Genomic DNA, 13,460 nt, shown 5'->3' with positions numbered 1-13,460 from the left:
ATGCAGCCCAGCATTCTTCTGGCTTTTGCTATAGCCTTGTCGCATTGTTTCGCAGACTTCATATCATTAGACACTATCACCCCAAGGTCCCTCTCCTGCTCCGTGCAAATCAGCCTTTCCCCCCCCCATCGAATACAGTTCATTCGGGTTTCCACTCCCCATATGCATGACTTTGCACTTCTTGGCATTGAATCTCAGCTGCCATATCTTCGACCACTCTTCCAGTTCCTTAGATCCCGTCTCATTCTCTCCACTCCTTCCGGCGTGTCCACTCTGTTGCAGATCTTAGTGTCATCCGCGAAAAGACAAACCTTGCCTTCTATCCCGTCCTCAATGTCGCTCACAAAGATATTGAACAGGACCGGTCCCAACACCGATCCTTGCGGTACACCACTTAAAACCGCTCTCTCTTCAGAGAAGGTTCCATTTACCATCACACATTGTCTTCTGTCCGTCAACCAATTTGCAATCCAGGTCACCACCTCGGCACTCACTCCCAAGCTTCTCGTTTTATTCACCAGTCTCCTGTGCGGAACCGTGTCAAAAGCTTTGCTGAAATCCAAGTATATGATATCGAGCGCTCTTCCTCGATCCAATTCCTTGGTTACCCAGTCAAAAAAGTCAATCAGATTTGTCTGACAGGATCTTCCCCTGGTGAATCCATGTTGCCTCTGGTCCATCAATTCTCCGGACTGTAGATAGTTCACTATTCTCTCTTTCAGCAGTGACTCCATTACTTTTCCCACCACCGAAGTGAGGCTGACCGGTCTGTAGTTGCCAGCCTCCTCCCTGTTCCCACTCTTGTGAAGCGGGACCACCACCGCTCTTCTCCAATCACTCGGCACCACTCCCGTTTCTAGGGATCTATTGAACAGGTCACACAGCGGAGCCGCCAGAACATCTCTGAGCTCCCTCAATATCCTTGGATGAATCCCATCAGGCCCCATGGCTTTGTCCACTTTCAGGTTCTTTAGCTCTTCCCACACATTTTCTACTGTAAAAGGATTTTCATCTATTCCACTTCCCACCAGTTTTTTGTTGTGTAGAGATGGTCCTTCTCCAGGGTCTTCTTTAGTGAACACAGAGCTGAAGTATTCGTTTAATATTTCTGCCATTTCTTCGTCTCCCTCCACACATTGATCATTACCACCCTTCAATTTCACTATACCACTTTGGATCTTTCTCTTTTCGCTGATGTATCTGAAAAATGTTTTGTCTCCATTTTTTATCTCCTTGGCAATCCTCTCTTCCGCTTGACTTTTTGCCAACTTGATTAATTTCTTTGTCTCCCTCAGTTGAATCAGATATTCTTCTTTGTGTTCCTCCCTTTGGGATCTTTTATATATCTTGAATGCTGTTCTTTTAGCTTTAATTTTGTCAGCCACCTCCTTTGAGAACCAGATAGGTTTCAATTTTCTTTTGCTTTTCTTTACATTTCTAACGTATAGAGCAGTTGCCTTGGTGATTGGTCCACTGCTGATCCACATCTCTCTCGTTCTCCCATCCTTTAAGTTCTTCCTCCAGGTACTTCCCCATTTCCTCAAAGTCTGTGTTTTTGAACTGTAAAACTCGGGTCTTTGTGGTTCTTTTCCCTATTCTTTTAGTGATATTAAACCATACCGTTTGATGATCACTGCTACTGAGGTGGGCACCCACCTGGACATCTGAGACATTATCTGCATTAGTGAGCACTAAGTCGAGTATAGCTCCTTCTCTGGTGGGTTCCAACACCATTTGTTTGAACAAAGATACTTGCATGGCATCCACTATCACTCTACTATTTTTAGTTTCTGCAGATGGGATTTTCCAGTCTACATCTGGCATATTAAAGTCACCCACGAACACCACTTCTCCCTTCTTACCTATCTTATGGATGTCTTCAACCAGGTCTCTGTCCAGCTCTTCCTTTTGGTTTGGAGGCCTGTAAACCACTCCAATCTAAATGGATGCTCCGTCATCTTTTTTTAGGTCGAGCCATAGAGCTTCTTCCTTACCCCAACTTCCTTGTAGCTCAGATGCTTGGATGTTGTTTCTGACATAAAGAGCCACACCTCCCCCTTTTCTATCCTCTCTGTCCTTCCTTAACAAGTTATAGCCTGGTATTGTTGTATCCCAATCATGAGATTCTGTGAACCATGTCTCTGTGATAGCAACAATGTCCAATTGTGCCTCAGCCATTAGGGCCTGCAGATCTGGGATTTTATTTCCCAAACTATGAGCATTTGTGGTCATAGCCTTCCAGGTACTCTCTTTAAGGTTATTGCTTTTCCTGGACTCCTTATAAGATATTAGTTGAGATTTGCTATTCACTTCACTCTCTCTTTTTTTAGTTGTGCCACTGTTGACAGAGTTATTCATCTGAATTAGATTTTTCTTTTGGTTATGGATCATGAAATACTGCATGCATTGTGTTTTTTTCTCTCATTTCTGGTAACACTTCAATGTTTTTCTGAAGAACTTCTTCAGTTTTTAATATAGAGATGGCTTGTTGTTCTTTTTGCATTTGGTACATTGTGTGTCTCCTCATCACAGGTCTAATTCTACCTGAGCCCACTGTATTCCTGGATTTTAAAGAACTTAATGACCTGTTTGAGTGGGGGGGTGTACCTGTTGGCTGCCCATCTGTCAAAAATGGGTGACTGTGGGGCCTACCTGAGCCTAATGAATCTCCTTTTCTTGACTCCTGGTTTTTTTGTGATATTGGGGAATTATGTTCTGAGTAATGCAATGTGGGTGTATTACTTTTAATTGAAGCTAATTGATCTTTAATCTCAGACAGCTCCTTTTTCAAGGAAGAGAGTTGTGCACAAATTGGGCAAGCTCTAAGTGTCCAGATGCTTTCCCTCAGAATAAAGGCTCCACAGCAGTTACATTGGATAGTCCTCATCATGGGAATTTGTGAATTGTATTTTCTTGACTTTTACCAATGCACTAATTTATCTCGCCGCCAATGGTACTTTAGGCAGTCTTTATTAGAAAACAAGCCCCAGGGGTGGGTGGGTAGAGGGGCAGGGTGGGAGGGAGTCAAACAGTTAAGCCTGGTACAAGCTGGGTTAAGCAGGGCACTTCTGGACGGCTCCTTGCTTTTGGTCAATTGTTTTAAAAAACAGTCTTTATGCCCCAATTTTTGTTTGACCAACTTATTTATGCCAACTAATTTCAAAACAGAGAGACTTAAACAGTTTACAAGCTGGAGAGCGATTTGGTATGGGGGGTGGGGGTTTTTTTTTTGTTTTTTTTTCTTTTATCAACTTATGCAGCAGACAACAAAATTAACTTACTAGAGTAATATCTTACTATCAAGAACTGAAACACACACTATAATTAAAATTAAAACACATAGGAATTAAGAACAGAAGCTTTCTACACAAATTCTAAGCAACAGCAGATATACTTAGCTCAATGCAATATACACTGCCTCCAAGAGAACACACTCTAACGTGTGCCCAGGACCACAATGGCTCTCCTGCTCAAGGTCTGAGACACAATGGCTCTCCTGCTCAAGGTCTGAGACACACCCAATACAAACCTGTAGATCAGCGATGCCACTTTTACTTGTTGGAGTCTCATTTCCCTCCATTTCAGGATCAGACACCCTGAATCCAAATAAATTGTTAGCAGTAAATTTTCAGTGTGTTTCAGCATTCCTACAGTTGCGACATGAATTCATTGCCTTAATCTAACCCTACGACTGGGAGATTTAATCGGGAATTGTTCTATGCTCCCTCTCTTAGTACTGGCCTCAGAGCTGTATCCTCCATTCTTTGCTTTTTGCTACCAAATTCCAAGGCAGGCTTCAGTGTACCTCACTCTTTAGCTGGTCTTATCCCTATCTTTACCCTCTCCCATGTCAGTCTGTTGGTGACGGCATTGGTAATTTTCAGGTAAAATTTCAATAATCAGCAAAAGGATAAAGTACACTTGTAGCTTTCTTCAAGCTACCTGCATAATTTGTGCTTGAAGCTCACATGTTTTTGGAGATAAAAATTACATGCATACATTAAGCTATCTCCAATGGGAGCAAAATACATTGAAGCTTTGATGTATATACATTTCCTTCCCCAGTCATATTATGCTCTGGGGAATGATTCTTTTTACAGGGCTGAAATTATACACATTGTGAAAGTACACCTGTACTTTCAGCCAGCTGACAATCCATTTAGGTAGATTCAGCCATTCTATCTGTGTAATCCTTGATTTTCCCCTGTAGTTCCCAAATAAGGCTTTGAAAATTGACTCCTGTATGTAGCCTCACTTGTTATGTTTCTTTGTAGTTACACTTGAAAATCCAATCATCAGGTGTCATTTTCCAGTCCTGTTCCTAGGAATGCTTCCCTAAATGCGACTAAAAGCATGCATGTTAGGGAACACATGCATATTAAGAGAAGGCAATTTTCAAACAGCTAAATTACATGGGTAAGTCGCTGTTTACCACATAAATGGCTTTGAAAATTGCCCTCTATAGATAGGGCAGGGAAACACATTTCCTTAAATATAAACTCAAAGCAGTCTACAATAATCTGTCATTGTGTTATACCACCAAGAAGGCAATTTGCAAAGCCCTTTATGCAAGTAAATAACAATCCACACGCACAGATTGACTTTCTGAAATTCGCCCTCTCTCAGTACTGCTAAAATTACAAGCATTGCTCCAAATGCACATACTTCTAGCCTCATACAGATGAGATCTTCCTGGAGGTCGGGAGAGGAAAACACATGTAGGTTGCACTTTCAACTCAACACGCATTATTTTCCCTGGAAATGGTTCTGGTGCAAAATTCTGAGATGCATTTCAAAGTGAAAACATATGTGTACTTTCTCTTTTAAGTATCTGCAGACTTTTTCCCTAGATGGATAGTCTGAAAATTGCACACACACACACACACACACCCCCAAATAATTATTGCTTTGGAAAGAATCACTATCCCTGTGACCACCTGGCCAGAGCTCTGTTTTCCTTGCTTATACTGCGTGCCCTCACTTGATAGAATAAGTGCTTCTTAGAGAAGGTTCTCTACTCAAAACATCTGTCTGCTGAATTTACGATGTTAATTTCTAAGCATTTTAGTAACTGTTTAAGTGAAGACGTTTGCTCTCACAGAGTGGGATTTACAGACTGTGTCAAAGTATCAATTACATTTTGTGCTGGAGCCTTCTTAATCCATTAACTTGGAATATTGGCTCAGAGTTCACTTTCCTATGCTGGGAGACATTTCTGTTTTTCACACTCAGTCCTTTAGGTGTTTGCAATCAAAGGGTTGAAGTTGTATGCTGTGGACTGGCCACATAAAATTCAGTAGAAGTTGTCTTGATATATAATAATTTCCCCCACTCTATTCAAAGAGTGTCAGTTAGGCACTTGAATTCGCCTCTTTAAAAATTGACAAGGGCCCATTTTCACTATGCATCTAAATTTAGGGACCAAAAAAAAGTAGATGGCCCAGTTAAACTGGGGAATAAAAGATGTTTAGCACTATGCACCTAATCTAGGGACTTAAATCAAAGTAAATGAATTGCAGGTCTAAACATAGGACCCTTAAATTTAGGGGGGAAAAAAATTCAGCTTAAGATCAGCTGAAATGAGGCATCCAATTTAGGTACCTAAACTGAGGTGCTTAGCGATCTATGAATGTTGGCCTCTTTGTTGCATTGGTTTGATATTCTCATTGGGAAATAAATTAAGTTCTACGTCAGTAGCATTTGCTTTGTTGAGATGAGTAAAAAGCAATGGCTATGATGATTGGAATTCGTACATATTTTGATACTTTGAACATCCCTACATATAAGGCCTAATTTTAAAACGCCAGCGCATGTAAAAACCGCGAGATGCCCGTGTAGCCGGGCCTCGCGCGTGCCACGGGGATTTTAGAATGCCCGCGGACACGCGTATCTTGCGGCACATGTGGAAGGGCCGGCTGTGAAATAAGGGGCGGGGGCCGGCCGGGACAGTGCTATTAGGCGTTGTCCCGGTGAAGCACGCGCCGGCAGCTGGCCAGAATGCACAACTTACTGCTGCTCGGGGGAGCAGGTAAGTTGAAAAATTTTTAAAAATTAGATTAGTTAGGGGGAGTTTAGGGAGCGGGGTGGAGAGGGGAAAAAGGAGGAAGGTTAGCTAGGGGGTTTAGGAGTGGACTGGGAGGGAACTGGGGAAAAGCCTAATCGTGTCAGCAAGCATTTCTTTATAAATCTCCCCCCCCCCTTGCAAGCGAAGTTGGCACCTGCCTACGCTGATATAAAATCTGGTGTGCATGTGCGCGCGGATATCGCATTTTATAACATGCGCACGTCTCACACACACACACACACACACACGCACACATTTTCTTAAAAATGTAGTAGATTAATATTTCTAATAATATCCTAGAAATCCTTAGTTAGTTTTCCTGGTTTGATCATGAACATTGGTTGTTTTGATGCTTCAATGACTTTTCAATAGAGAAAAATAGTAAAAACAGTAATTAGGACTATATCAGGCATAAATAATTTAACAAGTTTTTTCTCATAGATACACATTGTCCAGAAAAGTACTTGGTAAATGATGCCTGCTGTGCTTTTCTATCCCCCTTCAAGGTTCCTTTTTCCCTGCAGCAGTCATTAGCCTCTCAGTATAATACAGTACTTTTCTAGATTTCTTCTACAATACAGAAAGCTGCTTTCCTGGGAAAGATGATTTCCAAAGCAATATATGTGAGTGAAAGTGTTTTAGCCACGTTTATCGGCCCCCTGAATATTTCCCTCCCTCTTGGTGGTGAAACTCCACCTGCACAGTTTTAGCCATGTTGAGAGGAGCATATCCCAGGAGCATGTTTGGATTGCTGGGAAAAGAAAGCCTGCACATAGATTGCATTATCAGATCCTCATGTGTGCCCTTTGCCAGCAAAAATCTACCTACAGAAAAAAGCAGGGGCAAGCGACTGCGCGTACTTTGTAGTCATGACAAGTCTGAAAGGTAAAGAACGCACGTGCTTTCACTTTCAAAATTGGTACAACAAAGCCCAGGGGACTTAAGTAATCTCATCTCAACAAATACCTGCTAAACAATGAGTGGAGGAGTAGCCTAATAGAGCAGCGGGCTACAAACCAAAGAAACCAGGGTTCAGATCCCACTGCTGCTTCTTGTGACCTTGGGCAAGTCACTTTATCCTGTGTTGCCTCAGGTACAAACTAAAGGCCTGATTTTCAAAAGCATTCACATGCTTAAAAATGGGTTTTACATGTATAAATGCTTTTGATAATTGCCACAATGTATGCCATTGAATTATCCATAGGATTTACTTGTGTTAAGTATATTTTTATGCAGGCTTTCGAAAATTGCTACGACAGTACGTTACATTTACATGCAAAACTTCTTTAAAATTCTCCAGTTAGATTGTAAACCTTCTGAGGATAGGAAAATACTTACAGTATATGAGTTGTAATCAACTTTGAAGTGCCAAAAAGCAGAATATAAAAATAAATTTGAAAAAGGGAAAAATAAATTTGCTTGCACATAAGGAGGGTCATGTTTACTGACGTCATCCACAAGTGAATAAATATGACATGGTTTAGACTGATGAAAGACTCTCAGATTCTCATGATAGTCATGTGCCTCTGTTAAATATTAGAACAGTCAGCTCTTTATGCACCTTTCAAAATTGTTAACCCATGACTATTAGAGACATTTAAGACCACAAATGACTGTCATACAGTAATTGGAAAATGGCACAAGTGTATTATACAACAGAGCATCTGAAAAAACCTCAAATACTATTAACAAACATATTTAAGGCTGGCCTGGTAGCCAGTGACAAATTTGTCCTCGACTGCTCATGGGCACTATTGGTGCAGGTACCGAGCTGCCCCACCCCCTTCTGGTCCTCCAATTTTCGGAAGGCTCCCCAGCAAATCTCTGGTTGTCTGAGACCTGATTCTGTCACTCAGTCTTCTCCCTTCCACTATTGCCCCCGCTGACTTCAGATCTCCAGTGCTAGCCCTGCTATTTTGAAAAGGCAGCACGACCTCGTGCTCACAGGCACCATGGTGGCACTGTCCCCTCTGGGCTTGCAAATGGGAGGCGGGGCCCATGAGCACCGAGCCATGGGCTGAGTCAGTTCTCATGCGTACTCTACCTTGTCAGAACATTAGCACCAGCACTAGAAATCCGAGGTTGCAGTTGGGGAGTGGAGGAATAGCAGTGGCCAAGATCTGGAGGGCCAGCGGGGTTGGCTGGGGCTGGTGATGCCGCAGAGGTAGTATTCACAGCCCCCGGGGGAGGGAAGGAGGGAGAGGGAGTCATGATCATCACTCAAGAGAGATACCTGGTGGCCGATGATTGCAGGATTCCAGCAGGCACCCTGGTACATGGCACCGGGATCATCACTGCAATGACCAGATTAGGTACATTGGGGAGATATGAAATAGGAGAAAAATCTCTAGGTAGTTGCAAATGAAGGCTCATGGTACCAGAGCCCAGCACTTGTTCTGACTGAGCTGAAGGCCCAAAGGAGCAAAATATATATAAATATTTAAAGAGCCACTTGCTTAAATGCGTTTTTGGTTCCTTTTAGGCCCGGAAGTGAACTATATGGAATTGACAGCATGCCGGATCTGCGTAGAAAGAAAACGTTACCTATTGTCAGAGATGTGGTGAGTTAAACCTCATGGCCAGAAAAAGCTAATTTATTTGGAAAATAACTGTTACTGTGCTGTATGATAAAATAGTTAAGGGGTAGGCAACTCTGGTCCTAGGAGTGCCTTAAACCAGTCTGGTTTTCAGGATGTCCATAATGAATTTGTATGAGGTATATTTGCTTTCAGGATGTCCTTAATGACTATGTATGAGGTATATTTGCTTACACTGCCTTGATTGTAAGCAAATCTCTCTCATGCATGTTCATTGTGGATATCCTGAAAACCTGATGGACTGGGTTGAGAAGCACTGACCTATGGTGCTAGTTGCTGCATGGAATAAAATGTTTACAAAGATAGATCAAAGTAAAAATTTTAATTGTTACAGCCCATTAAGGGCCTTATGACATAAATATTTTCTCCAAAGACAAAATGGAAGAAAACATTTAGTACAGCGAGCCTTCAATGTGATTATATCTCTGTCTATACAGATTTTTCTGTGTGACTGTAAACCCGAATAATAAATAAAAGTATTTAGGCAATAAATTCTCTAGGGCCATAGTAAATTAACTGCTGAGAACAGTTCTGCTTCAGTGCATGGGCAACTGGTTCATTTGAATTATTGCATAAGGTAAAAAGATGAACTTGTTTTTGGCTTTTTTGTTTGGGTTTTTTACTGAATTGAATATGTGAGGTTTATAGATTTACCTGTACTTTTATTACAACACGATGGACTCTGTTATCTTAGTAAACCTTGTACAGGCACCAGTAATCTAGGTAGAAAAATCAATCCCAGCAGGGTGAATGGAATTTTAATTCTTTTACTGCTGGGATTTATATTGAATTTTGACTAGAAATCTTTCTTCACTGAAAGATATTACCTACCGGTCATATTTCTCTTTTCCCTTATACTGTGTAATTTAGAAAAATACAGATCACACATTTTTTATTAAAGAACTACAATAATTGGCTTTTACCTAGTACGGTATCAATTAATGGGGGGCTATACCCCCTGCAAGGATTGTATTTTTGATATTATCAGAGAGATTTTATGGCTTGTTGTACTCTAGCATTACATGATGGAGCAGTAACTACCACAATCTGAGAACTCTGATGATTAGCATGCCTTATTTACTCTATAAGACTTCTACAGCACCAGGAAATGCATAGCACCATACCAAATGCACAAATATTGCATAGAACCTAGTTGGCCACTGCAGCACTTGCCAGCCTTGTTCGGTGTGTTCCTTGGTTGGATGCTAGCACCCTTTGGGAAGTCCATTGCATAGATGTGACTTCAGGCCCACAACTCCATCCAGAGCCTGATCTCATCCGATCTAGGAAACCAAACAGGATCAGGCTTGGATGGTATTCTGGTAATGCCAGGTGCTATAAGTTTCCAGGGGATATGACAGGTGAGACCATTCATTGTCAGTTCATGGACCTCATGGGTTCACAGATCTGAAGGTTTTCCACTATGTTGAACTGATTACCAACCTTGTGAATGAAGTTTTCATTTCAGAATCTCTTGGATCCCTGGGAGTTATGTGGGCATAGTGAAGGTCCCACCAGGTTGTCACACCAGAATACTTCTCTCTGACACAGGTGATTCATACATAGCAGCCTGCAGAAGTAGGCGGTGTGCTCAATGGCACAATAACACATTGGCACACGAGACAAAGGACTACCTTCCTCCCTAAAATGACCAATGGACCGTATGGTGTTGGCTTTGTACTAGCTGACATGCCCGTCAAGAGACCTTACCTTGGTCTCTCTGACCACTGCACCAGATGGTGAGCGCATTGTACCAGCAGTGGTTTCAATGCTTGCTGTGGATTTGGGTTTCCACCTTTTGGGTTCTCCTCTTTCCGAGATCTGTCTGCAACTAAAAATGTTTAAATTGGGGTATATTACGGAACCTTTCCTCACAATGTGCTTTCCACAGATGTTTCTGCTTCCTCTGGCAGTAATGCCAAAGGAGTAGCTGAGCAAAAACAGGCCTAATCACAGCTTACCAAGAGGGAGGATCTATATATAATTTCTTCCACCCAAAGATTACTCATTTATTAATCGAGTTAATTCCCTTTCTGCACTGGCTGGTGATTCACTTTGGGGACAACAACCTTGCTGAGTCATTGGACCAACAGTTGGCTAATATCAGGAACATGATTGTTTTCCTCATGACTTGGTTCTAGGAAGCTTCATTTGTCAGTCAAAGGTCATTCCTCATCATAGTGGAGCCAGTCATGGCCATGGAAAAAGGACCTGAGCAAGCTGCCCCACTGCCTTATCAGATACCAGGGCAGTCATAATCAGGTGACTATCAACTGCTCAGATCTCTACAGGTCCGATGGTGTTCACTTGTCTAAATTAGGGCAGAATTTATTTACCAGGGTCATCCAGAAGGCTCTAGTGTACGTTCTGGAGATATGATATGTTTTTTGATTGATGGCCACTAAGTAGGTCAGATATCTGGCTAATTTTAGCTCATTATCTTTAGGGAAATATTGAGCTGAACCTAACTGACTGGCTTTTCAACTACAAAAAAAATCTCCTAAATCTAGCTGGTCAAAATTGGACTGGTTAAATTTAGTGTGATTGGGCTCCCTGGCTAAACTTAGCCTATTAGTGCTGAAAATCAGGTATTAGCAGGCTCAGATTTCTTAAAATAAACAAGTAAAAAACCCAAATAGCCATTGCAGAGGATCATTGCAGCAAGAAACCCCCCTTCCCAATCCCCCTTCTTAAATTAAGAACATTTACTGCTGTTGGAAGCCTCCTACCCTTTCACTGCTTCTTTACAAACAAAGTGCAGGAATCCCATCCCCATCCTGAACTCCCCAACTCTTCAAAGTCTAAAGCAAACCCTCCTCCTGTTCAGCTCTCACTTAGTATTCATTTGTTCAGTGCACTCTGTCAGTGAAGGAACCAATCCCTATTCAGAATGGGGATCGGTCCCTTTCACGGACCAATCCCTGTGCAGTAGCAGTACATTTTTTTTTATTTAACAAGAGGAGCGATTGGGGGGTGTGGCTTCTTGCTGCTGTTTTTTTTTATAAAAGAAGGGGGATTGGAGGGATCTTTTTGCAGCTATACTTTAAAATAAAACTAAGGATGCTTGGGAGGAGAGCTTCTTGCTGTTGTATTTAAAAAAAAAAAAAAAAAGAGAGAGTGGGGATCTGGGAGGGGGAAATATGGCCAATAAAAAGCAATCATCTACATACCCAAGTAGATTAACAGAGCAACCACAATACACTGCTGATTATTTAATGTGGATTGCATTATCATATGGGCAACTGGATAATACATTCCACGTTAATAATGAGCAAAGTATTATGGTTGTTGTGTTAATCTACTTGAGTGCGTAAAATTAAGGTGAACAAGTGGTAGATGATTCCTTTTTACTGGACTAACTTAATACTTTTGTGATTAGCTTTTGAGAGCTGATGAAAGGAGATAACCCTCTAAAGTTAGTCACAGAAGTATTAAGTTAGTCCAATAAAAAGGTGTCACCTACAGTGTATTTATTGAATGCAGCCCTGGGCACAGGTCACACAGGGAAGGTCACGAGCCATGCAGAGATCCTGCATGGAGAGAAAAGACAGTTTCTTCAGGGCTGTTAGGGTTTTGTCTATCTGGGGCTCTTTTGCACACCAGTCCAGTTACATCAAAAATCACTCTTTACTAAAAAAAAACCTGTTCAAAATGAAGTCTTTAGTGAAACTGGTGGCAGGAAATCAAATCACAGTTCACTAGTGGTAGTGCACAACACTGTACAGAAAGTCCAAAACTACAAAACTCTACACAGGTCAGCTCTTGAGCAGGTAGTCTTCCTCCTTGTGCTCTCCCAGTACCTTTTGGTTCTGTAATTCCTCTATTTCTCTCTCTTGTTTCTTAATGGGAGTCTCTGGCTGCTGGATTTAGTCAGTCTGCACATTTGGGGCAGGTTGCTTCTTTCTGGAGCTTCCCAAGACAATACCACACTCTGCCTCTGAAGAGATCCCTTCATTCTAGAGGCTCCTCATGCAGTTTCTTCACACAACATTTGTCCGATGAAGGTGGTCATGACGTTGGACTGGGGGCTCATGGGGATCAAGTCCCCCTCAGATCCGCTTGGGCGGAAGGAATCGGAGATATTGGCTTCTGCCCAGTGGTCACTGGTGACAGGGCTCGGCGCCTAAATTAGACTCCTCTGTCAGGGTATTCTAATAAACAGCTGCATCCATTTGCATCCCAGTACTGTATCACATTTTCCTGGTGTGTGGAATGTTGTAGTGTCCGGCAAGGATGGGTGGGGGTGGGTCAGAACCAAGGGTGTCCAGGCTGCCTGGTTATTTTTCGCAGGACCCTGAAGGTTTATTTTCCCCCTTTAATCTTTAGGTAGGTTTTTTTTGTCCTTTTTTTTTTCTTGTTTTCATAACCTTTTAGTTCTGTTGACTGCATGATACCCCAGCACAGCCTGGTTAAGATTTCCTCCCTGCCTTCCAATCATGGTTTTGCCTCTCAAGGGATCCGCAGTACATTGTCCATGCATAGTCGGACTAGGCCTCTTACTCCTGTGTCAATCAGGAACTTACCTGGGTACAGACCTTGGTGTCTCAGTTGGCTTTCCCTGTGAAGGTCCCACCATTTCTGACTAGTACGTTCCAGGCAGGAGTTCCTGGAGATTGCTCAATGTGCATTGACAGAGGCATAATCATCAAGAGATCCTAGATAGCACTGCCAGCACATCAGTGACAATGATTCCACAGGACCCCATTCACCAGGGGGTAACCAGGTTAGTGCCTGATGCAGGAGAGGGGTATTGGCCATCAGTTCTCCAAGCATTACCATGGGGAGGAGAGCTCATCCTA

The 13,460-nt window shown here is 42.2% G+C and overlaps 1 protein-coding gene across 1 annotated transcript in view; it reads left to right on the top strand.

Moving 5' to 3' along the window:
* UNC13C (unc-13 homolog C) overlaps window positions 1-13,460 on the top strand; it is a 688,103-nt gene that overhangs the window by 157,552 nt on the left and 517,091 nt on the right. The window contains exon 4 of the mRNA XM_029574856.1: window positions 8,547-8,625. Coding sequence (XP_029430716.1) covers window positions 8,547-8,625 — 79 coding nt within the window. The remainder of the gene's footprint in view (window positions 1-8,546; window positions 8,626-13,460) is intronic.

The sequence above is a fragment of the Rhinatrema bivittatum genome, chromosome 13 (genome assembly GCF_901001135.1).
Source record: "Rhinatrema bivittatum chromosome 13, aRhiBiv1.1, whole genome shotgun sequence".
Taxonomy (NCBI): Eukaryota; Metazoa; Chordata; class Amphibia; order Gymnophiona; family Rhinatrematidae; genus Rhinatrema; species Rhinatrema bivittatum.
Note: the sequence above shows the minus strand (reverse complement) of the source record. Positions and strands in the feature narration are given on the sequence as shown.